A 26,834-nucleotide genomic window follows, 5' to 3' on the forward strand; every position below is an offset into this window, starting at 1 on the left:
TGAGTTTTTGTTTGTTTTAAAGAGAAATTGTTCCATAATATGACCTTTCTGTTTCACTTGATTAGATATTTGCTTTGCTACCTGTATAGAATTCATAAGACTGAAAGTAGACAATTTATGTACTGAGATACAGAAAAGATGTCAACAGTACCAAACAAAAGACTTGTAACCTTTGATCTTTCATCTGCAAAGCAGCTTTATCTTTTAAATAACATTTCAAATTAAAAAAGCATTCAGTAACACAAGTAACAGTGCATTACAGATCTCTGAGTTTTATCCTTCTGTAAGGTCCAGTACGACACTGAAAGCTTTTAAAAAGTTTCAATCACCAATTAGACAGCTTAGTCTAAAAATTTCACACCCAACTCTCCTTAGAGCTAACGGAACGTCCTCACTTCAGAAATCTTAGAATCGTAGAATCATTTAGGTTGGAAAAGACACTCAAGATCTTTGAGTCCCACCATAAACCTAACACTGCCAAGTCCACCACTAAACCATGTCCCTAAGCACCACATCTACATGTCTTTTGAATACCTCCAGGGATGGTGACTCCACCACTTCCCTAGACAGTCTGTTCCAGTGCTTGACAACCCTTTTGGTGAAGAATTTTTTCCTAACATGCAATCCAAACCTCCGCTGGTGCAACTTGAGGCCATTTCCTCTCATCCTATCACTTGTTATCTGGGAAAAGAGACTGACACCCACCTTGCTGCAACCTCCTTTCAGGTAGCTGTAGGGAGCGATAAGGTCTCCCCTCAGTCTCCTTTTCTCCAGACTAAACAACCAGTTCCCTCAGCCGCTCCTCATAAGACTTGTTCTCTAGACCTTTCACCAGCTTCATTGTGCCTCTTTTGACACACTCCAGCACCTCAATGTCTTTCCTGTAGTGAGGGGCCCAAAACTGAACACAGTATTTGAGGTGCAGCCTCACCAGTGCCGAATACAGGGGGACAATCACTTCCCTGCTTCTGTTGGCCACATTATTTCTGATATAAGCCAGGACGCTATTGGCCGTCTTGGCCACCTGGGCACACTGCCAGCTCACACTCCACCAGCTGTTGACCAACACCCCCAGGTCTTTCTCTGCTGGGCAGCTTTCCAGCCACTCTTCCCCAAGCCTGTAGCACTGCATGGGGTTGTTGTGACCCAAGTGCAGGACCCAGCACTTGGCCTTGTTGAACTTCATACAACTGGCCTCAGCCCATTGATCCAGCCTGTCCAGATCCCTCTGTAGAGCCTTCCTTCCCTCAAGCAGATCAATACTCCCACTCAACTTGGTGTTGTCTGCAAACTTACTGAGAGTGTACTCAAACCCCTTACCTGGATCATTGATAAAGATATTAAACAAAACTGGCCCCAATACTGAGCCCTGGGGAACACAACTTGTGAGCAGCTGCCAACTGGATTTAACTCCATTCACTACAACTCTGTGGGCTCAGCCAGCCAGCCAGTTTTTTACCCAGCAAAGAGTACACCCGTCCAAGCCAGGAGCAGCCAGTTTTGTCCAGGAGAATGCTGTGCAGAATGGTGTCAAAGGCTTTACTAAAGTCTACACAGACAACATCCACAGTCTTTCCCCCCATCCACTAAGTGGGTCACCTTGTCATAGAAGATCAAGTTAGTCAAGCCAGACCTGCCTTTCATAAAACCATGTTGATTGGGCCTGATCACCTGGTTGTCCTCTATGCGCTGTGTGATGGCACTCAGGATGATCTGCTCCATAACCTTCCCCAGCACAGAGGTCAGACTGACAGACTTTTAGTTCCCCAGATCCTCCTTCCAGTCCTTCTTGTAGATGGGTGTCACATTTGCCAACTTCCAGTCAAGTGGGACGTCCCTGATTAGCCAGGACTGCTGACAAATGATGGAAAGTGGCTTGGTGAGCACCTCCGCCAGCTCCCTCACTACCTTTGGATGAATCCCATCCAGCCCCATAGACTTGTGTGTGTTTAAGTGGTGTAGCAGGTCACTAACCATTTCCCCTTGGATTATGGGGCTTCATTCTGCTCTTCATCCCTGCCTTCCAGCTCAGAGGGCTGGATACCCCAAGAACTACTGGTCTTACTATTAAAGACTGAGGCAAAGGAGGCATTAAGTACCTCAGTCTTTTCCTCAGCCTTTGTCACTATGCTTCCCCCCACATCCAATAAAGGATGGAGATTCTCCTTAGCCCTCCTTTTGTTGCTAATGTATTTATAGAAACATTTTTTTATTGCCTTTTACAGCAGTAGCCAGTTTAACTTTTAGTTGGGTTTTGGCCCTTCTAATTTTTCTCTCCACATAACCTTATGACATCTTTGTAGTCCTCCTGAGTTGCCTGCCCCTTCTTCCAAAGGTCATAAACTCTCCTTTTTTTCCTGAGTTACAGCTAAAAAGCTCTCTGTTCAGCCAGGCCGGTGGTCTTCCCCACCGGCTCATCTTTCAGCACATGGGGACAGCCTGCTCCTGCACCTTGAAGACTTCCTTCTTGAAGAGTGTCCAGCCTTCCTGGACTCCTTTGCCCTTCAGGACTGCTTCCCAAGGGACTTCGTCAAACAGTCTCCTGAACAGGCCAAAGTCTGTGCTGCAGAAGTCCAAGGTAGCAGTTCTGCTGAGCCCCCTCCTTCTCCAAGAATAGAAAACTCTCTAGTTTCATGATCTCTATGCCCAAGACAGACTTCAACCATCAGATCACCCACAAGTCCTTCTCTGTTCACAAACAACAGGTCCAGTGGGGCGCCATCCCTAGTTGGCTCACTCACCAACTGTGTTGGGACGTTATCTTCCACACACTCCAGGAGCCTCCTAGACTGTTTCCTCTCTGCTGTACTGTATTTCCAGCAGACATCTGTTAAGTTGAAGTCCCCCACAAGAACAAGGGCTAGTGACCTTGATTGACATTGCAAGCTCTTGGGACCCAATGTAAGAGACTGTGTTGGCTGGAAATGTTTGTCTTGACACTGCTGCTGCAAAAAGCCTCAACATCCTGTTGCTGTTGGGTAGTACACGCAAAATGTCCCTGAAGAAACCACCATATCCACCTAAAGCTAGCAGTGCCTACCGAGCTGTGCTTGCCCATGAGCAAGGTGAAGAAACCACTGTGAACACCTGGGCATGCGCCCATGGAGGAACACGGGGCGGCACATATAGTAATGAGCTCCGTGGAAATGGGTGGACTTTTCGGAGAAATCGTGGGGACCGGGACAATAAAAGAATTGCGTACTCTCAAAAAAACTGTAAAGCACCTGAAAAGCAACTGCAACTGAAAAGCAACAGAAGAAAACCTGCAGCGCTTGGGGCTGGGACTTTGGCTGGAACCTGGAACTTGGACCCTCCATCACCTGCATCGAGACCGAGTCAATGGGACGCTGCTGGCTTCGTGGTGGTGGTAACTAGTCTTGCTATACCTCTTCTGTTTTCTTGCTTAGGTCTGCCTCTTTTTCCTTTCTTCTTCCCCCTGTCCTACCGCTATTATCAGTTGTTATAGGAAATAAAACTTGTAAGGTTGTACAGCATCTGACCTCGTTTGTGTCTTAATGTCGCTCTTGGGATCGTTTAAGAACCCTCCCCGATATTGGATCTGGACACCCAACCATGGAACAAAGAGCACCCACTACTGAAAAAGAATGCACATAGGTCACTGCAAGCAGATTAAAGGTTTTGACAAAGCATAATTGCTATGCAATAAACTCTTTAAAATTATTTGCCTACTCAGGTTCATGCATGAGTAAACAGTACTCTGATATCAGTAAGGAAAGAAAGACCTACGTTAAGGACACATGAAAGAATCTGAACTATAAGGAAATAAATGAATGAAGAAGAACCCTACACGTCTGAAATCAGAAAAGACAACCAAAGCTGAGTACTAAAAAGCAGGCATTTGAAAGCATACCAAATCTTAACCTCAGGAGGTACAGGGACAACATCCCTCTGAAGCAGAGCTAGATCACCTGACTTGCCAAACGTTAACCCATTTGTGTCTGTCCTAGATAATCACCCTCCTACTGAATCTCAAAGAGCAGAGTCTGCACCAGAACACAGCAAGTGTTCTAAACTGGTCTGAAGTACATAGTCTACCCTGAGGCCGGAAGGGGATGCAGTCCTTAGTATGAAAGTCTGAAACACTAGATCAGTAATTAGGATGGGGTCTCAGCATGACCTCGTGATTGTGAAAAACTTTAGTATAAGAGTTTCCCGTATTCACAGCAAATACTGTGGCCCTCGGGAATGTTTTGTTACCCAAAGAGACAATGAAAAAAAGCTAACCAGCCCTCAGGGACTTAAAGCAAAGGCCTACAGGAAGACATGTCATTCCCAATTTATCTTGTCAGAGTGAGGTGACAAAATGTCACACAAAGTGGATGTGACCTGTTAACAGTCCCTCTCAGTCTCTTTCTGGTCAGGTATTTGAGTATCAATCCCAACATTAAGTCTACCAGCTGTGAGAAGAGCAGTGGTGGCAGCAAAACCCAGCACTTGTTCAGATCAATGTCTATGAAACCTTCAGACATGTAGTGATTGGCATCACTAAGCCAAACAGCAATTTCCACTGGGAAATACAGATCCTTCTGCACAGCAGTGCAAAAGGTCAGGGATTTTTGCTTCGCTTTTGTTTTCAACAAAATGGGTGCTTAAAGATAGTAATGGTCACTGAAACCAGTTTTCCCAGTAGGGGTTGAACTTCTGATGAGCTGCTTAAGCAGCTTTCCTGACTACAGCAGTTGCCATTATGCAGTAGATTCCCAGAAGAGTGGGAATGGCTTGAGATTAGGGTAAGCAATCTCACAGCTTTCTAAGAAACTGGAAAATAGACAGAAGGAAGACAGATGTGTGTAAGCCAGTCATGTTTTTAAGGAAGTTAAGATTCTATCTTTCCATATTCCAAGATGGCATTAGGTCATCTTGAACACAACAGTTTTCAGGCACATATTTCTCACAACTACTAAATGCCTCTCACTCACAGAAAGAATCATACTAAATTAAGATGAAAGACAGATGGCTGTAGGAATGAAAGACCTTTCACCACAGCCACTTGCTCTCAACTGTTTTGAGCATTTTTACAGAAGGATACAGATCTTTGAAAAGGGCTGATAAGAAAAAATTGCTTTCTATATTTTTACAGGACATTATTCCATAAAGTTTCCTGTAACAGTGTGATGGGTTGACCCTGGCTGGATGCCAGGTGCCCACCAAAGCCATTCTATCACTCCCCCATCCTCAGCTGGACAGGGGAGAGAAAAATATAACAAAAGCTTGCGGGTCGAGATAAGGACAGGAAAGATCATTCACTAATTACCGTCACGGGCAAAACAGACTCAGCTTAGGGAAAATTAGCTCAATTTATTACAAATCAACCAGAGTAAGGTAATGAGAAATAAAACGAAATCTCAGAACACATTCCTCCCCACCCCTCCCTTCTTCCCGGGCACAACTTCACTCCTGGATTTCTCCACCAAGCCCCCCCAGCGGCACAGGGGGACAGGGATGGGGTTTATGGTCATCACACGTTATTTTCTGCTGCTTCACCTCCTCAGGGTGAGGGCTTATCACACTCTTCCCCTGCTCCAGCGTGGGGTCCCACCCACGGGAGACAGTCCTCCACGAACTTCTCCAACGTGGGCCATTCCCACGGGCTGCAGTTCTTCACGAACTGCTCCGGCATGGGTCCTTTCCACGGTGTGCAGTCCTTCAGGCACAGACTGCTCCAGCGTGGGCCCCCCACGGGGTCACAAGTCCTGCCAGAAAACCTGCTCCATGGGCTCCTCTCTCCACAGATCCGCAGGTCCTGCCAGGAACCTGCTCCAGCGCAGGGTTCCCACGGGGTCACAGCCTCCTTCGCGAAACCACCTGCTCCGGCGTGGGGTCCTCCACGGGCTGCAGGTGGATATCTGCTCCACCGTGGACCTCCCTGGACTGCAGGGGGACAGCCTGCCTCACCAGGGTCTTCACCACGGGCTGCAGGGGAATCTTCGCTCCAGCGCCTGGAGCACCTCCTCCCCTCCTTCTTCACTGACCTTGGTGTCTGCAGGCTTGTATCTCTCACATGTTCTCACTCCTCTCTCCGGCGGCTGTTTCTCACTCTCCCAACTTTTTTTTCCTTCTTAAAAATGTTATCCCAGAGGCGTTACCACTATCACTGATTGGCTCAGCCTTGGTCAGCGGCGGGTCCGTCTTAGAGCCGGCTGGTATGGGCTCACTCTCTCTCGAACACAGGGGAAGCTTCCAGCCGCTTCTTACAGAAGCCACCCCTGTAACCCCCCCCGCTACCAAAACCTTGCCACATAAAACCAATACAAACAGTTAAAAATAATGGATACTTTTATCAATAGTTGCTGCAGAAGACATTTTTGCTTAAGCATTAACATCCCATTCCCTGAATTAAAATGGAAAAATTCAAAAGCACTTCAGAATTTCAAGCCCAGCCTTCAGGAAAAGGGCCCTTAATTGTTTAAGTAGTATTACAAAAAAGTGTTGAAAAGTTGAAGTGAAAGAAGGATTATTCTCAAATTTGGAAGCATTTGTTAAGTGAAGATGTGAAGTCTTTTCACAAACTGAATCATACTGATTTCTATCAGGCAACATAAAAGTTAATACTGGTAAATTAATCGCATACAGGATTGCACGATTATTTCTATACTGCTTTTTTCATAGGCAGAACTCCAAATCTGCAGAAGCCACTGACAAATATATATATATAAAATTATACTTTTCTATTTAAAAATTCTAATAAGCAGATCGCTGGTTATTATATCATGTATTTTGTGACATCCAATAATCAAGCTGTAACTTGATATTCTGAGAATAAAAAGTGAACAAATACAAAATACTAAATACTAACATAACCAAAATAGTTTTCTTGGTATAATTATAGTTAAAAGTATTTCATTTAAGTATAGGTTTTGATTTTTTCTTTAAGAGTAAAGAATAGCAGCTTTGAAGATGCAGAGGATTTTCCATTAAAACCGGACTTCTGGAGTGCCATACCAGACAATATCCCTTCTGGAAGCATTAATCCTGGTCCCCCTAAATCCAGTGTTATGCAGGGAGAAAGCACTTTCACCCATTGTGCTGTAAACAATATAATAGCAATATGCATTTGTTAGAGTTGATTCATATTCAGTAATTACTTCGGGAAAATGATTTCTTAGAAATAGGTACATCCTTTATTCAAATACAAGTAGTAATTTTGAAGACCCCATGAAAATATTTACGGTTTTTTTCCTCAAAATTCTACTTCATCTGGCACAAAGCAGCACTATACAGTAAGGTCCTTCAGGAGCTATTGGCACAGATACAATACACAGTTAAATTAGGGTGACTGAACATGTCCTAGGTAAATGGTGATAAATAGTCTAACATTTTGTCTATTAAAAAAAAAAAAGATGATAGAGGGAAATTACTTCTCCTTCTTGCAGGTTCTCCCAAAGTCACTATAACTAACCCCTGTGACACACTGCTGTGTGTCCTCGGCAGCTGATTCCTCTCAAGCAGTAGCGAACACAAGTAAGAGCAGCCCCAGTCACGCACTGTGTGAACTCCACTCCAAGCACTGAACGCTAGTCATCCGCCCATCTAATTCCAAATCAGAAAAGCTATACCTACTGTACACACAGACACGTGCAAACACCAAGAATAAGTTACAACTATCTGAAAACTGTTAAGAAGCTTTGCACACAAAAAGGCAAGTTTTCTTTGGCGAGTATCCTGGGCTCAACCCAGCAAAAAGCAAGATTCTCATGCATGGGAAGTAGTTTTCTCCTCTGAATTTCCCAATTTCCAGTGCTTAGAAGTTTGATCAATGTTTTGGAAAGATCCATTCTTTTAATTTAGCAGGTTAATTCTGCATTAACTATCTCTATTGTATTTTGCCAATGAATAAAACATGTTTATGAATATATTCACATGACTTTACTGAAATGCCATTTGCACAAAAAGCCACATTTTCTCCTCAAAGGAACTATGGACTATACATAGGTTTATTATATATAGTAAGCAGCACAGTGTCCTAGACTTAAATTTTTCAGGCTAGTCCTATCTACACCTGATAAGAGTAAACTAAATAATATCAAATAAAGCATTCAGTTATTTGCCATAAAAATTGAAGCAATAACTCAAGTATTACTCAGTAAAGGTTAGGTCCTGCAAAATGTGAATATAAGAACAGCCTTGGAGGCAAAGCAGATATGTACTTATTGTAATGAAATTTAATATTCTCGATGCTTTTTGCTCAGAGGGCTTCGTTAAGTAAATGGAAAAAAAAAAAAAAAAAAAGAAAAAAAGTACTGAAGACAATTACCTGCAGTTTTAACAGAGCCTCCAGGACACACACATTTTAAAATACAGGATGTCTCAAAAATAAAATTACAAAACCCTTTAAAGTGCTGATAAAGCCTACATGGATTTCAGCTATGATTTGGATAACATTAGCACTCATACCACTTGTGTTCTACCCAAGTAAATTATACACTAATAAAATAGAAGTCTTTGAGATAATTTAAAATTCTTCTCTCCCAAAACAAGCTTCTTAGCAAATATTAAATTTGTTTAGTCACATTATCAAGCCTGCAAATTAACAAACAAAATTTGTTGTTCTGCAACATGCAACTAAATCCCAACATTTTTAAAGTGTACCATCAGGATTTTGCATACAATTTAATGCAATTCACGACTTCAATAATAGAACTGAGATCGCAAACATTTCGGAGTAGTTTACTGTTCAACACTGGGTTCACTTTCAAATTAAGTCTAAATGTAGTGTAGAAAAAGCCAACAAGCTATTACATATCAGCTGACTCATGATCTTAAACAGACCATTATCCTGAACTTTCCCCAGAAAACAGCACTAGACTTAAGAATGGGACTGGTGAAGAATCAAACTCCAAGAGATACTTAACTACTTTGTTGTGAGGTGTTTTTTCTCCCCTGAAATAGTATGCTATTATACGCATGTATAAGAATAGAAAAGAATGATCCTCTACTTTCTATATTCCCTATATAGGAAGCCAAAATTATACTCTCAATCAATTCATTCATTAGCAGTGACAAGAGATTAAATACCTGGAAAACTGTTAACATTTTTAAGCTTATTATTATATATTATTATAAAACCATCTCAAAACCATCTTATTAAAAGCCTGAAACAGTGTTTTCTATAAACCTCATTTAATTTATTACTTTAAAATACTGGTTTCCAAATTGAGACTCACAAGTGACTTCTGAGGGACGCTGAAGAAGTGCCTGATTCACTACTTTTCCCTTGGTGTTTCCTACTCGACCAACTGCTCCCAGCCTTCTGTCTAAAGAACCAAACAGAAACATGGTTGTCTCCTGCAACCATGCAGTTTAGTCACAGCTGAGAAACACTCTTATGACCTCCACCCAAGTCAAGGTAGGATTCTGAGCACATTCCCTCCCTCAAACATGCAGAAACCAAAGCTACAGCTGACAAAGCACTAGTGGTAAACAAAGTGTAAAAATGCCAGCCTAAAAACAAATACAGACACAAAAAAATACTTAAAGCATTAGTATTACGCCTGTGCCTTCCAGATGAAAGTGCAGACTGTCTTCATTTGAACTCAGGTGGAAGTTTTGGTTTTACTAATGCTAATGAATAGCAACAGGAATTTAAGAAGCAAAGAAATAAAGTTCTTCATAAAAAAGAACATTTTGAAAACTCCCAAGGAAAAGCACTAAAGAAGTTGAAGCAAGACCACCAGACCTCTGCCCTTGAGAAAATTCCAGCATTAATATAAACGTATCATCAAATACCTGGTTTTCCAAAAGTTAAGTGCATTGACAATTGAGAAGTCTTTTCTGTGTGCAGATGATAGCGAACTATAGTTTCTACTGTGGTAACAGGAAGACTCAAGTTCATATATATACACCAGGAACACACTGACAAAACCTTATCAATCTACCATTCAGTGTCCATATACTATTACAGATTACTTTTTTTTAAATAGGTAATTACCTTGAAAATCCAAAATCAAAACATTAATCCTCAAGCAATGAAATGTCTCAGCTACTTTTAAAAATTTATTTTAGCACAGCAAAACTAACCTCATAAGGAATAGTTACTATCACATACAGAAGCCTGAAAAGGGAGGGACTCTTGCATTTTACCATCCTAGGACTTCTACTTAGAAGGTATTATCTGAATATCCTTTTACTTCAATCTCCCAGAGACTGGCATATTGGACCCCTAAAGTCCCCATTGCCTGTCTGTATTTTATTGACCAAAATCCCTCCCTTCCTAGACAGTTGGTAGCAATGCCAAATCTGTAAAAGGAGAAGAAAATTTTAAGACAGGTAGAAGTGTTAATTATCAGTCATCATACAGGACACATATTACAGGAGGCTTCTGAAAAACTGCTTCCATGTCCTGGATGGTAATTTCCTGATTTCCCCCCTGGGGAAGCGGAGGGTAAGGAAGGTTCACTCTTTATACTAATATTAGCTAATACAAAGTTTGGATTACTTCCTCTCACACTTCCAGATTTTATCCTCAGCATAAACAATCACCCTGGATACAGTCCAAAACGTTCTTTTCAGCACCACAGGACAAGACTGCTCAGTTACATGACAAACTTTGGCATGAAGGGCAGAAGAGTTTGTACAATGAATGGTTATATTCACAGAAAAAGGCGATTTCCAGTGGAAGGGTCAGAGAGCCTGAATATTGTCTTATATCATCCCTAGTACATGACTCAAGAAATGGCTGCAGAGGTACACAGCCATCTGGCAAAACCAATTTACGTACACATCAGTCCCTATTATCTTTCAGCAAGCACAAAATGCAAAGCTGTTGCATTTGCACCTAACAGCACAGAAGATCAAAAGTACAGGTTTCATATTAAATAGGAATCCATTCTTAAGCACAGTGCAGTATTTCTCAATTTGCTGCACTTTTTAAAGTTACATTTTTCAGGAATGTAAGTAAAGAAAGATATTAGCTCATCTTAGGCTGTGCCAACAGTTGAGAGCTTGCAAATGTACTACATAAATACTTTTTCATGTAAAAGAACTGAAAAACAGGTTTATGTTCAAAAACACTTAGATTTTATCTCAATTTCTTACTAGATTTTATCATTTCAGCTATATAATTTGTATTTCATGAAGACTAATACAAGAACAATAAGCACATTTATAAAAGACTCTTAAAGTAACTTTGTTTAGTATATAATATGTAGTGAGATTATTATTTGAACTGTCTCTGGCAAAAATAGCTACAATGTAATTTTTGTATTGATTCATAGCTATACTTTGTTTTATCTATGAGTGTACTTTTAAAAAATTAAGCACCTATTTTAAAACCTTTTACGATCTGAACATATGTTTTAATCTTTCTGTGGCCACCAAATTTGTAAGTTTCACCGAAGACATGTGGGAAAGATACTGTACCAAAACGTATTCAGTTGTACTCCCACTAATCTACTGAAATCAAATTGTGACAATGGAAACCTCAGATAGTATCCTGAAAATATTCAGTTAGAATAATCAGTGTCCTTATATTAGTTATAAATTACAAAAAGCATATACTACTGTCTACAGCTTATATGGAAAACTGTTTAAAAACAAAACACTCCTCTACACCCCAAAAAGCTTGGAGTACTGTATTTACACTTTTAAGACAACACAGAAGTGGAAACTCACAAGACAAGGCAATAGTATTTTTTGATAGCTTTAAAATCTACTTATATTGCTGAAAGATGTCTGATTAATGCACTAGAACTTGTATATTAATCACAGAACCACAGAATGGTTTGGGTTGGAAAGGACCTTAAAGATCATCTAGTCCAAGCCCTTGCCATGGTCAGGGACATGCTTCACTAGACCAGGTTGCTCAAAGCCCCATCCAACCTGGTCTTGAACACTTCCAGGGAGGGGGCATCCACAGCCTCTCTGGGAAACCTCTTCTGGTGTCTCACCACCCCCATCATAAAAAGTTTCCTCCTTATGTTCCAAATCTAAATCTACCCTCTTTCAGTTTAAAACTGTTGCCCCTTGTCCTGTCACTACAGGCCATACTAAAAAGTCTGTGTCCCCACCTTCCTTATAAGCCCCCTTTAAGTACTGGAAGGCTGCTATAAGGTGTCTCCAGAGCCTTCTCCAGGCTGCAGAACCCCAGTTCTCTCAGCCTGTCTTCACAGGAGAGGTGCTCCAGCCCTCTGATCATCTTCGTGGCAGCCCTCCTCTGGACCCACTCTAACAGGTCCATGTCTGTCTGTCTGAACCCAGAACTGGACACAGTACTCCAGGTGGGGTCTCATGAGGGCAGAGTAGATGGAGAGGAATTGCCTCCCTCAATCTGCTGGCCACACTTCTTTTTATACAGCCCAGGATACAACTGGCTTTCTGGGATGCAAGCACATGTTGCCAGTTCATGTCCCATATTTCATCCACTAGTATCCCCAAGTCCTTCTCCACAGAGCTGCTCTCAATCAATTCATCCCCTACCCTGTATTGATACTGGGGATTGCCCCAGCACAGGTCCAGGACTTCGCACTTGGCCTTGTTGAACTTCATGAGGTTCACATGGGCCCACTCCCCCGCCTGTCAAGGTCCCTCTGGATGGCATCCCTTCCTTCAAGCGAATCAACTGCACCACTCAGCTTGGTGTCATCCACAAACTTATTGAGGGTGCACTCAATCCCACTGTATATGTCATTAATAAAGATATTAAATGGTACCGGTCCCAGTATGGACCCCTGAGGGACACCACTTGTTACTGATCTCCATTTGGATGTATTAATCTACCAGTATAATTAATACACTGGAAATACGTATCTATTTTTAACAGTAAGGTTTTTCCATGAAATTCCATGATTTCTAACTAAAAAGAGAGCAACTGTTCTTACTATAGGTATCTCCCATTTCAGACCATATTTTAGGGCAACTATTACTGATCCTGGCTTAAAAGGTAGCAGAATGATAGCAACTTCTGATTAAAATGTAAGTCTGAAGTGGAAACTTCATAACCTTGTAAAAAACTAAACTTTGTTGTCTAGGCCAGGATAAAATACAAAGAAGACTAAAGCTAAGACTCTCTGAAATATTTTAAAAAATGTTTGCTATTGCATATATTGACTGTTCAGCATTACAGGCAAACGAGTTGCTCATACCTTGCACTTGGTGAAGACATTCTTTCTAATCAAATCTTTTCTTTGTTTTTCCAAATTTGGATGACAATGGTGCTGTGCTAAAAGCATAAGTGTTGATGCAACCTGCAGAACATTCATTCTTTCCAGTACCCAATTAATTAGTTTATAAGAATACTATTTCATACTACTTTCTGTAAGTCACTAGCTTTGTTAACCCATGTTGGATAGGCATTAGAAAGAATATCCAGCTTAAAGTTGTTTCCATTTATCCATTTCCTGACAGATTTTCAGTTTCCTCCCCACTTAACCCAATGACAAAATAATTACCTTGGAATTTCTTATAACATAGTCAAAGTAGATTTTCATCTTTTCCAATGCCCTTATCCAAGAAGGTGGTGGCAAAGGAAGCCTGAAAACATTGATAATGTAAATTTTAGTGTTTTGTAGTGGACTTCTTTTTTTCTTCTCCAAAAAGCATTCACATAGTAAATAATCTTTGGAACTTAAGCATCAACCCCAAAATGGTCATAAACCCCCAGCTACTACTTAGGCTTTGGTTTAAATATGTATTTCTATTTTGTAGGAAGAGAAATATAGAATTCCAGATTACAGGGTAGTGAAAAAAGCCTAAAAATCTGGAGTAATAAACACTAAATATTCAAACCAGAAGACAGGGAGAAACAGCAGTGGAAATCTTTTAGTTTTTTTTTGTTTTTCTCCAGTGTTTGGCTGACCAATTACTCAGATTCACCAATTCTTTGAACGTAGAAAGTATCTAGGGAATGTAACGCCAAGAGCTGAATTTCAACAATAAAAAAGGAATTTCACCTATCCTTGTTGTCCATAAGGCCAGCTGTATGTTTTAGCAACTTAAAAATTTAAACACCAACTTTAAATACTTGTTTCTGAATGTCCAACCTTAATCCATTTCCAACTAAATAAATTACGACCCCCATCAATTCTAAATTACGTAATTCAGAATAAAAAGTGTTTAGTCACAGCTATGAGCCAAACTTTTAGAACCCTGAAAAGTCATTCTTTTAAACAACCTTGGTACATGAAACAATGAAGTATATGTAAAAATTTCCCTTGCACGAACAATTCTATTATTATTTATTATTCTAATTATTTATCATTCTGACTAATGTGGTATCATAGTAAATGAAACAAACAAAAAAAATTTCCCCTCCCCCTTTTTTTTTTCTTTCAGGGGAGAAGGGGAGGAGAAGAGAGGGGAAGGCAGGCAAAGAGGAATTTAGCACTGCCTCCACCTGCTTGCAAAAGGTCAGGGTATGGAAATGTAACACTGACCAAAACAAATATTCAACTGAATGGTCCTCATAGGGATAATTGTACTTCCAATTGTGGTTTAATAACAAATGAATTCTTTCCTCAGAAGACACAAATTTCTCTTTTACTTACTGTATTAGAAAACTGTCTTAGAAAACTTAGGTAAACTAATAATAAGCCTGTGCTAAAATCTGTTCTAAAATCTCATGCCCTAATCAAAGCTGTGCTACAGTGTTAATAAAATGTTACTAAGTAACAGCAACGGGGGGGGGGGGGGGGGGGGGGGGGGGGCGCTGATCACCCTGAAGCACTGAAAGCAGTAAATGATAATGCCAATCTCTGAAGCTCTGTGGGTTAAAAATACAGGCCCTAGGTTCTAGTTGCACTGGATGCTCATTTTGACAGGGTGAAAGGAATACGGTTTCACTCCACATCATGAAGTGACAAATTCTATGGTGTTTACATAAATCCCTCCAGCCAAGAAAAGGTGATATAACATGTTTATTTAATCAGGAAAATGACAACAGTCACTACTTTACTTTCTTTATGTATCGTAAAGGAAAAGATAATAAAGACAGAATAAGAATAAAGACAGCAAAGAGCATTCTCTTCTTCATTGTGAAGCCCTTTGATACATACACTAACTTAAAACAGCCTTACTACAGTGATTAATTATATTATACAAAATCCCCATACTTTTACTTAATAGTTCTCCAGAGAACTTCCATTCTCAGCTTTGTTTTAACAGACTGAGACGTCTCCTACAGAAGACAATTACTAGAGCACATAGCAGTGACTTATTACATGGATGTGGTTTTTCATTCTTGTGTTTATTTGTTCATGTATATCTATCCTTACAACTACATTTGACAGGACTCTTGCTGCACAATAATTAGATTGAAGACATCAAGAGGAGTAAGGTCTACAGAGTATTACTTGTACACTTAACTTCCCTCACTTCCAACTCAACTAATTAACTTAATCATAGTGGGATAACTTAGAAAAAAAGTTTGTGTCAGCTACCTAAATTGATAACGGTCATCTCTATGGCGATGAATTTCTTTTGTTTCTAAATAATTTTATACCAATTTTCAAGAGATTATAAGGGACTGAAATACAGGTATAAAAATACTGGGTAAAGAGTTAGCCTCCTTATCAAAGCGACACAGAGAGGAACCAGGACAAACACGTTTGATTGTGATTCTCATGGCAAATTATACAGAATTCTATAAAGCTACCTTTTTAGAAGGAACTGCCCAAAACAAATGCAAGGGGAAAAAAAACACCACGCAAATTTAATGTCATACACTTCTTTTTTTTTTTAAAAAAAAGTGAAACTCTTTTTCCAAACCTGGTTTAGAACAATTCGCTCTATTCCCAGGGATAAGGCTTTTCATACAATATTTTCCTTATTTGTTAATACCGATTTGACATGATACACTATTTCAGTTCTTCAGACTTGCCCTGTAACAGTATCAGCCAGAACAGAACCTAGAAGAAAAAAAAAATCAGCAAAAGCTACTCCCAGTCCATCTATTAATATTATAAGGTGATCACAGCAGAACTAGTCTATGTATCTTCATTACAATTTCACCAGTATGAACTCTAATAGAGTATGAACTCTAATAAAATTTATCTCAATAACACATTAGTTCCAAAGTCAAAGCAATTCTGGCATTTAAATAACCCTAAAGAGAACGTCCCTATCAAGCTGAGTGTGTCCATATAAATCCTCCCTAAATTCTAGCATAGAATCACCAACATAGTCCCATCAAAAACTGAAAGTCAGTGGCTACAGCTAAGAAGCAATTTATTAGGACAGAGACAGCTACCACCCAAAGCAGCAGGCTGGCCAGCTCTGTTGGATGCACTGATCTCCATTTTCAGTTTCAATCAACTTCTAGGGACAGGACTTAGTTTTTATGGTGGTCTGCGAAATGGCATTCCTCAAGAAAACATGGCATCTCTTTCAAAACTGAAAGTAATATAACAGATGAACATGATTATCTGCAGATCATTTTTGATCTGTTGGCCATAAATACACTTCTGACTCTTCTGACTTGTGGAAATCCATACAGTATTTTGATAGTTTATTGTCTTCTACTTTGTAGATATTTTTAATTGTTTTGTCCCCTGTTGATATATCAATTCTCTTTCTCTCTCCAATGAGCTTTCCAAAAACGGATTTCAAGTGGACCTGTTCATTATACAACATATACACACTAGAATTGGAAAAAAGTGACAATTATCTTAACAATCCCATCTTCTTTCCCTGCCATGAGCAGTACCATGCCTAATTTTCCTCTAGTCTAGAAATTCTTTGGATGAAATCCTATTAAAAGAAAGTCAACATTCCCTATTTCATTTGCAGATTTTCTTTAAAACCTCTCCCTCATCTCCAATTTATACAACCATCACCCTTTTTCCCAGCACAATGTTCTAGTCACAACAGATATTGCTCATATAAGCTGTTGCAGTAATCACATCAGAATGCTGTGAAAGTTGTCAATTTAAGTGTAGATTACTAAATGCAAGATCATTATTGCATTTAGACTGATGAGGAATGATTCTCTGCAGTGTGTTGAATCTCATCTAATTTTAGATCTTTATTGAAATACCATAATCAACTTCAGGTAAGAGTGACTGCATCTGTTCAAGATATGACTGAACTTAACTGGCTAGAAGTGGTGACCTCTATATTTCAAAATATGCTACCTGACAAAATTTAGAACAATTGGCTGCAATTTTTCAGTGTCCCTTTTCTTCACATATCAAAATATTGCTTTATTACTATACCACATTTTGTGCAGCTACATTTCAGAAACTTCACACAAAGCTGTGATTGCTATGTTGGAGGTTAATATGGGAAACTGGACACTTCAAAGAAAGTTACACATACCTTACATGAAGCTCTGAGTTTCAGAGCATCTGTGCATTTAAAGCCTCCCAGCCTGTTACATCAATTTAAGTACAGTAAAACAATTAAGCTTCTAGATGAAAGTTTAATTAAAAAATTAAAGCAATTCTACAGCAGGTCTAGATTGCATATACTATAACTCATATGCTCATGGCTGAAATTTTTTTTTGCACTATTATTTTATTCTTTCTGATTATATTGCAGTAAGTTCCCATATATCATCCCTTCTGTCAATGCTTCCAGTACTCACTCCCCTCAAGAAAGGCAATTTATTAACTGCTATGTCCCTATAGTTGAAAGTACTTACTTGCTAACATTCACAAGGGTTACCAAAAGGAAGAAAAAACACAAAGAAACAAAGATTTTCACAGACACAGAAGGTCTTAAATTTTAATGTTTAAGTTTTATAAAGTACTTTTTTGACTTTATAGTCATCCTCAAAGTCCAGTCTATTAGAAGCAGACTGTTAAGGACATATGCAGGGAGGTTTTTTGAAGTCAATCTGTAATCAAAATAATAACATTTATGAGCTCTGGGGAAAAAAAATATCTCACTATTGCATTACAAGCAGTGCTTTCTTAAAAGTCATTAAAAAACAATCTTTGCCAGCAAAATCCAATTCCAGTGCATATTATGGGGATCTCTAAATACAGAGCTTTCCTAAGCTAATGTAGTGAAAGAAGACTGGCAGGAAATGAATTAAAATCAGCATAACTAAAGGTTTTACATCATGAAACACAACTTATATCCCTGTTCCTACTGTAATTAGCTTACAATCAACAATGTAAAAAAAAAAAAATCAAATTACTGGGAATCTAGCTCATTGACAACTATCAATGCATTACCTTTAATCTAGCTGGAATTATGGCCAAGGTATCTCCCCAATGAACACGTATTTGTGACAAACATGACCTGCCAATAGATGTCATTACTACTGCATAAATGCAGCTGGAAGAACGTCACCTGTACCTGACCAAATCCTCAGAAGCTGCAGAACACTTCAGTGACTACACCTACACTCTGGGAAGTCAACTCTTTTGTATACGATACATTAATTCTTCAGTAATCTTCCTCTCCCACTTCCCCCCCCCCCCCCCCCCCCCCGACTGAGGGATCAGCTATGTCCTAAAACCTGTATAGCTTAAACTTCTAAGGAAATTGCTTAGTTGAGAGAAAGCTGTGGAAAAGGACTAGAGCTATTCAAGGTAAGAAAGGTAAAGTTACAGACAAAGACAGGTTTGTCAATAACTCAAAGATTCAAAAGGAAGAACATAGAAAGGTGCAAAAACTGTAAAAGAAAAATCATACAGAGTCTGAAGAGGATAATCCAGCACCATCAAGGGTCTGTTACAGGTAGTGGCAGCCTCCTTTCTCCCACCCAACTGATGCCAGCCTGGCCAGCTGAGACTCTTCAGGTGCCTTACTGGAAGTTGTAAATGTACTAGCAGTTTTTAAATCCTACCTGTCCTTTGTGTGTGTTAACTAATAAGCAACAGTTTGCAGTCAAGTACACCCTCTTTGCACTCTGTAAAACACGTGTGAAAAAAGCAACCCTGAGATGGACAGGAAGAAGACACATACCAAGTTATCTGCATTTTGTAACTCATGCTGATGTGACTGACAACTTCTATTAAGTGCATTAGGCAAGGAACCATAATCTTTAATACTACAGTACTCCATAAAGCGTCAACTTACATCAATTTAAAATGCTAAACGTGCAAGTGTTATAGAGTAGCAGCATACCCATTTCTTCCTGAAAACTGACTGTTAGAAACCATGGTGATGCTCCCACATAAGGCAACAAGTTTTCACTTCTACAGATATTTAGAAGAGCTCAACATTGAATTGTAGCCTACTTAAGCCAAAAAAATTTCTCTGGACATCTATGTTAAGAGAACTATGAGCCCACACAGGTACTCCTACTAACCAAACCCTGATCTCTGAAACGTATTTCCCAATTCATTCCACCTACTAACACCAGTGGCAGCTAAAGATTGGGAAAGTTGGCAATAAGAAGAAAGGAAAAAATTCAGGTAAAGAACAGCCGTTTAAGTAAAAATTAAATACCAACCTTAAGAAAGGCTGCTGAAGATGTTAGAAGATCAACATGCCTTTAAGGAGTCAGATCCCAAAGTGAAGTAAATTACTATCAATTGACATCAGTGGACATTTTTTCCCCATAAAACACAGCATAAAGTCTATATAGGATTTAAACACTGGGTGGCAGAAAAGGCCATCATCTCAGCATCCAAACAGGTGTACTGTGCCATTTTAGATGCAAGAAAGCACTTGAGATACCTACATGAGGCTGGAACACAAGGTAGGGAAGAGAAGCTTCAGGTGACCCACACAACTCTGGAGGGGCAGCTGGAGGACAGGCCATCTGAACCAGAACTAAAACACACGCTTTGGCACCTGACAGCTGCCCTATTTCTGTTGCACCGACAGCAGGCTAAAAGCAGTTTCTGAACTATAGTAGTTGATGACCCACTTTGAGAAAAAGTGGAAAAAGGCTAACACACTGAGCTACAATCAGCTGTTCCACCAACAGTTCAGAAGACTGAGCTGGAGAGAACATCTGGTTAGGCAGCAGGGGACCAGCATGTCATCTGTTGCCCTGATGTAAATTGTGGCTTATGGGACACAGCATTTATACTCTGAACTCTACCTACAGCACTTCAAAGCATATTTGGCATGGATGTCACTTGAGACTTCATAAAACTGAAAAAGAAAAAAATAAAGAAAAGAAGAGACTTCTCCCATTACATGGCTTAGTTAAGTAAATTTCATTTCCTCTACAGCACTTACAAGCCTTAATTCCCAAAACAGAGAGCATCACCAACAAATACAAACAAGACAAAACCTGTAGGTGAACAGGCCAAAGGATTCCCACTAGCTATGATCTGGTGCCTTCACAGAACCACCAAAGGATGGACACATAAAATCAGCTTAAAAAAAAGCACTGAAAACAGGGCCTGGGAAAAAAGCCTCAGAAGAGATGCCAGGGATGTCTGCTGGCCCCGGAACCTTGTAACTAACATCACTTGCTGATCATACTGGTGCATTCAAGGAAGCAGGGCTTTGTAATTAGAACCAAAATGTAATTCAACCTCTGACTTTTGTGCCAAATTCTTCTAGTTTGAGCAAAAACTTAAGATTTTGGTTAAGTGCTCAGATGAAAAGGGTCACACAATTAAAAAACAGATAAACCAAACACAAAACATAGGACATCACATGATTTCTGCCAAGTTTTGTTTCTACCATTATTCATAAAGGCTTACAGAAATATACCAATATACCTATTGTCCCTTAGAATTGGATTAAGAAAGTGTAGAATCTAACAAAACCTAATGAGAGAAGAGGAAATCACAGAGACTTAAAAACCAAAACAATACTCTCAAATCTCAATAAGCCTAGAAAGGCAGCATGATTTACATGTTTTAATTATGTAGTGCTTGAAAAAAACCAACTTATCTTCACTAGGTAATACCTTGTTCTCAATTATTTTTAAATTGTTTTGCCCGATTAGTATTTTAGACACATTTGCTATATGGAGAAATGAATTTAAATCAAAACACAATCAACCACTCCATTTGTGATCCCACCTGGTCTCCAGGGTTTACAGCATCACTTCTAATGAACTTGGCAGCTGAATAATCTTTGAATATGATTTTAGGAAGGAAGAATTGTTATACTTAGCTTGTGCTAAATAAATTACAAGTAGAATACTTACTTAAAATGATAGGGTGTTTACATGTATTTCAAGTGACCTAACATAAACAGGATCACAATAGAGACAAGGTACTTAATTTGCCACAAAATTAACTAGACGATGCCAGCTAGACTACAGGTCCAGAGCTTGTGGCATCCCTTCTACCTTACAGCATTTAGTTTTCATGAATTGAGAGACAGAAAAGCCACATTTTTAATAGGAACCAAGACAAAGGATATAAAAGTTTGTTTTTAAAAAGTATTATTAAAATAAACCACAATCCTCACTCAAGCTTTGTGGTTTTGGTTTTTAGGTTGGCAGCTGAAGGGGGCAAGGGGATGAGCAGGAGGAGATAGAGATGAAGGAGAGGAAGATTCACCAAATTAACAAGTTTGAGGAAAACAACTGCGCAGATCCAGATTTTAGAAAAACTGGAAAAATGTGCCAAAATTATGAAAGTGGAAGTTTATTTCTGAATCAGTTTTTTGTTGCTTTTTTTAAAGCAGAATTTATAATACTTTTCTAGGGAAAAAAAGTTAAGCAGAAAATATTCTTTTAGTTATCCAGTTATTTCACTTTTAAATGCTCATTTTACTGAAATCGAGTTTTTTTTTCTCATGTGACACCTTGAACAGAGTAATTTTTAAGCTGCTGTTTACAATTTATCAAAAAGTTCACTGTTTGTACAACACTGTAAATATGGATTAAAAAAAATATACAATTCTACTGCTCATTAAGCATCATCTCAAAGTCCACAATCTGAAACACACTTTTATCTTCTTAAGTTGCACTGTGGTGCTAGAAATGCAACCTCCAGGTTGTCCTTTGAATAGTTTTACTACTGCTTTTCTTGGAGCTACTCTCTACTTAAGTGAATATTACTAAAAATACAGTATTTAAAATACACCATGGATTATAGTCCTTTTTTGGGATGGATATAGATTTTTTTTTTGCCACCTTTTATATAGTAAGTATTCACAGTCCCCTTCCCATACAACTGAATAATCTTGCAAAAGCTGTGAGACAAATTTACTTACGTCTTGGCTTTCAAAGAATATGTAGACAAACTAAACTGATAAAGCAATTGTTTCTTAATCTCCTTCATGGCAGAGAATTAGTTTCTCTCAATTCCAAAGTAAATTGAGCATTCTTTGTATTTGATGTTTAAGTACCTGTAGATTTAACAATTCTTCCCACTACAGAAGGAAAAGGATTTAGTACAAGCATTGTACAGGAAAGAAGGCTGTACTAGCTGAAGAGATTTGTCTCAGAAAGCAAGCTTTTCAGTGTATCATTAAACAGATTGTGTTTGGTGTCATTTATTCTCAGCAAACTTTGAACATCTACAAGCAACTCAAGTCTCTCTGAGATTTTTATACTCCCCTCTTTCAGACTAGAGCTGCTCATTTACTAGTATGGAAATTAGCAGGCATGTTATTAATTTCCCCCATTTAGGCTTTATTGACATTTTCAATAAAATGTCAGTTCTGATTCTTTCCCAATGTTTGGGACCTGTACACACAAAAAAGAGGAAAAAAAACCAAACCATTTTTTAATCAGTTCTAAGCTACTTGGAATAAACATGATTGTTATATCTTTTAAGCCTTAAAATTTGACTATAAACACACATAGAATATTTAATGTTTCAGATATTAGGACTAAAGAAGCCCTTAATGACTAAAAACAATGCACTTCACAGCTTCCTGTGCTTGAAGGGGAAGGAGGGGTTTTCCTAAAAATTTAAAAAAGGAAACCCAAATTTGTTGTTGCATTTCACTAGAGGGCAGGGGATGGGGAATGATGTATCAGGGACCCTCAGTCAGCCAGAGCACTGTTTTCAGTCGTCAGTAGAGCATAGATACAATTTCTCTGGTCTCTGCTATTTCCTAATCTCTTCTCTCCCCCTCACAGCTCTTTCTCCTCCTCCTTTCCAGCATTCAGTCTGGCATCTATTCCCATCACATAAGATGAAAAGTAATTATGTAGTCATGTCCCTCCCCAATGAATACAGGCACTGACTGAACAGACCCGTGTAAGAAGTTCTTCAGTTCTGAATAAATGCTTAACGTTGCCAAGTGCTACCTACAAAGCAGCTTGGTGTTTTCGTTCATTTACAAATCCTTCCAAAACACTCAATACCAGCACCACTTTCTTTCCCAACAGGAAGAACCTGCCTCTGCTTGGAATAGAGAAAGGCCCATAATTGCAATGAATTTATTTTCTCACTAGAGAAGTCGGTACCACACACTTGTTGATTATACATAAGCATAAAATGAAATAAAGTGTGAAATACCATTGCATCGATATTAAAGCTTCAAGATTATCTGAAATAGAATTTATTTGAATATCAATTTAAAGATTAATAGGAAGCAACTCAAACAGGAAATTATTATGATTAGACATACTAAAATGCATTTGCTATAATAATTAAAATCTCTATTCAAAAGGTCCCCTGAATTCATCAACTAAATTGTCCCAAATATAAAGTAAATAAAGAAGAGCTCATCCTATTAAGTAACATAGTGCATAGCTACTACATTGGTCACTTGGTTTAATTGAAATTGAGAGTTACTGTGCAAGAGTTTCCATTAAAGAGTTGACCTATGCTATGTAACATTACTTCTGCAATAGTGACCTTCTTAAACAGTACCCCCATAAGCTATGAAACTGTCAGCCTCAAGAGTATAGCCTATGAGTACAAGAAGAAAAATCTTTTTTGGCAACTAACTGAACGTATGTAATTCTGATCCAAGGTTTAAGAACATCTGCAATCTAAGCAGATCCAGTCAATGGCAATTCAATGCAAGTGAGGGAGGGAAACAGAAGAAAAATAGTTAATTGAACTTGCAGCATGCAAAACCTATCAACCAACACATTAACAAGACACCAGAACTCTACAGTTGCTGAGTGATGGAGCCACCGAAGCAATCACTCAAACGTAACCTTGAAAGGGTTAAACCAGAGCTTTGTAATTGATAAGAAGGGCAAACACAATTATCATGCATCTCAAGGGGGGGAAAAACAAATTTGTCATAGAATAAGACATGAAAGACACTATACAGAATTTAATAAGAAATGTTTTAAGGAGATTTTGGGGTTGTGCGAAACACTGTGGGACGTTTAGGGGAAGAATCAAAGACAAGAAAAGGGAGGAATCGAGGTGGTTCAGGGATGAGCAAACATAGGAAAAATGGGAGAAAGAGACTGAAATAAGCTGGCTGCCTGTGTCGATTGCTCCATTTAAACCACAGAAATATACAGCATATGAGATAAATCCCCTTGCCCCCAATACCTCAGAGAATACAAAATAAAGAATATTAAATGCTAATCATCATCTGGCATTAACACATGGTTTGACACACACTATATTTATACTGTTAATTAAGTGTGCCCAAACTGGGTACCTGAAACTGCCTACTGAAAATGACCCCTGCTCTGTATTAACTGTTGATTGACCCCTGGAAGCTCTTTGGAATGGAGCTAGTTGTCCTGGGGCAAAACCTTCTCTACATTTCAACAATCTGACAGTTTGACGATAAATTTCCAGAGCTTGCAAGTTTTCTTCAGCTTTTCTTCTTCTTTTATTTATTTCTATATATAAATAGAATATATCATATATAATATGTTATATAAAAATATAATATATAATATGAAAAACTAATTCTATTTTACAATATATATAATATTTAATTATATATAATATATATTCCTATGTAATATTAAAATTGGTATCTATATATTAAAAAAGCTTGAATCTATTTTAAAATAAAAATAAATATAACTACATAATTGTATATAAATACATACAATGCACATGTGTCCTGGTTTCAGCTGGGATAGAGTTAATTGTCTTCCTAGTAGCTGGTACAGTGCCATGTTTTGAGTTCAATATGAGAAGAATGTTGATAACACACTGATGTTTTCAGTTGTTGCTAAGTAATGTTTAGTCTAAAATCAAGGATTTTTCACCTTCTCATGCCCAGCCAGTGAGAAAGCTGGAGGGGCACAAGAAGTTGGCACAGGACACAGCCAGGCCACCTGACCCAAACTGGCCAACAGGGTATTCCATACCATGGGACGTCACGTCTAGTATATAAGCTGGGGGGAGTGGGAGGAATCGCCACTCGGGGACTAACTGGGTGTCAGTTGGTGGGTGGTAAGGAATTGCATTGTGCATCACTTGTATATTCTAATCCTTTTATTATTACTCCTGTCATTTTATTAGTGTTATCATTATCATTATTAGTTTCTTCTTTTCTGTTCTATTAAACCGTTCTTATCTGAAACCACGAGTTTTACTTCTTTTCCCGATTTTCTCCCCTATCCCACTGGGTGGGGGGGAAGTGAGTGAGTGGCTGTGTGGTGCTTAGTTGCTGGCTGGGGTTAAACCACGACAACATGGTATATAACATGTACATATGCAGCCACAGAGGACAGAAGAATAACAAAACCTAAATACTACTATTTCATCTTAGATTTTAAGTATGTAGCAAAGTAAAGGAATTGAACTCAGCATATTGTAACTGTTGGAACAACCCAAATGACTTTTCCAGTTTGGAGAATAGTGTAGTTTTAATATAACTGGTAATAAATAATTACCACTAACACACCTGAAGTGACATTTTACACTTACTTTGCATAGTCAAAGAGCCTGCTGTCCCAGAGCTGATGGGTTCCTTTAGGACCAGAATGGAAGAAACAAGAATCTGTACCATCAAATTTGTTGAGACCATCTTCAGAGTTTTTTGATGCATGGCTGTGCACAACATCCAGCAGAACAGTGATGCCCATTGAGTGAGCAACGTCAATCATTTCTTTCAGATCATCTGGAGTTCCATAACGGCTATCAGCATGAAAATGCAATGTGTTATGAGTGGTACAATCTGAACTTAAGCTGACATTACTGAACATTACTCAGAAAAACTGCATCAAAGCCAGCAGTTCTTCATCACCTAGCTTCCACTCGTATACAGGTCATTTTTTCAGCCTCTTAAGTAATAGGTATTGATTACAAACTGACAATTAAAACTATTTTTTAATTATAAAAATTACAACACACATGCATGCAATGTTTTGCAGGAATAGTTTCAAAGTTTTATTCTTCCCTTTTAATCTGTCAATACATCAAATTCAGTATAAAAGATAACTGATACAACTTAAAGCTTCTATTTAATATTGAACATTTCCTTACTTCATAAAAGACAAGAATATATTTGTATTACTGGAATAAAGTAATCCATAATGACTACAAAAATAAATGTACATTCATGAAAGTCCCCAAAATACACCACCTGCTGCTGTCCTGCTTAGTTATTTGTTTTAGGTACTACACTATTTGCCTCCTGTGTCTGACAAACATTTCTTTCAACTAATTAAGCCAGTTAAAACTTCCTGTCTATCTAAACTTAGCCTGTTTGTCACTCAAGCTTCACCAAGATGAAAAAAAAAAGTCACAACATTCAGGCTTATCATAATTTTCTTAACAATTACTTGAATACATTTTCCTTCTATTTTCACCCTACGCCTCAAATCTAAGTACAGTCTGTTGCAAGCATGGAAAAAAGTTCCTACAGAATACACAGAGCCATGATTTTAATCAAGTTTATTATGAACAAATAGTGTACGGTTCTGTTTATCATAAAAGAATGACTTACACCTTGTGTTTGTTACTACCAAGAATTCCACAACAAAACCCATGCATAAAGACTGCTGAAGCTGTATTAGCTGGAATATACCATGACAGCCGAAGTTACTTACAAACTTTTTGTTTGTATCCTATACAAAGTGTTTCACAGAACAGCTGATCACTATGCCCAATTGATTTCAGATTTAAGAG

General features: G+C 38.6%; 1 protein-coding gene across 4 annotated transcripts in view; it reads right to left on the bottom strand.

The window, feature by feature from the left end:
• Nucleotides 1–26,834, bottom strand: part of GBE1 (1,4-alpha-glucan branching enzyme 1) — a 172,872-nt gene that overhangs the window by 73,060 nt on the left and 72,978 nt on the right. For all 4 annotated transcript variants that reach the window (XM_075033942.1, XM_075033944.1, XM_075033945.1 and 1 more), the window contains one exon: nucleotides 25,632–25,841. In XM_075033942.1, the coding sequence (XP_074890043.1) occupies nucleotides 25,632–25,841 (210 nt within the window). The remainder of the gene's footprint in view (nucleotides 1–25,631; nucleotides 25,842–26,834) is intronic.

Source organism: Buteo buteo, chromosome 8, assembly GCF_964188355.1.
Source record: "Buteo buteo chromosome 8, bButBut1.hap1.1, whole genome shotgun sequence".
In the NCBI taxonomy this organism is placed as follows: Eukaryota; Metazoa; Chordata; class Aves; order Accipitriformes; family Accipitridae; genus Buteo; species Buteo buteo.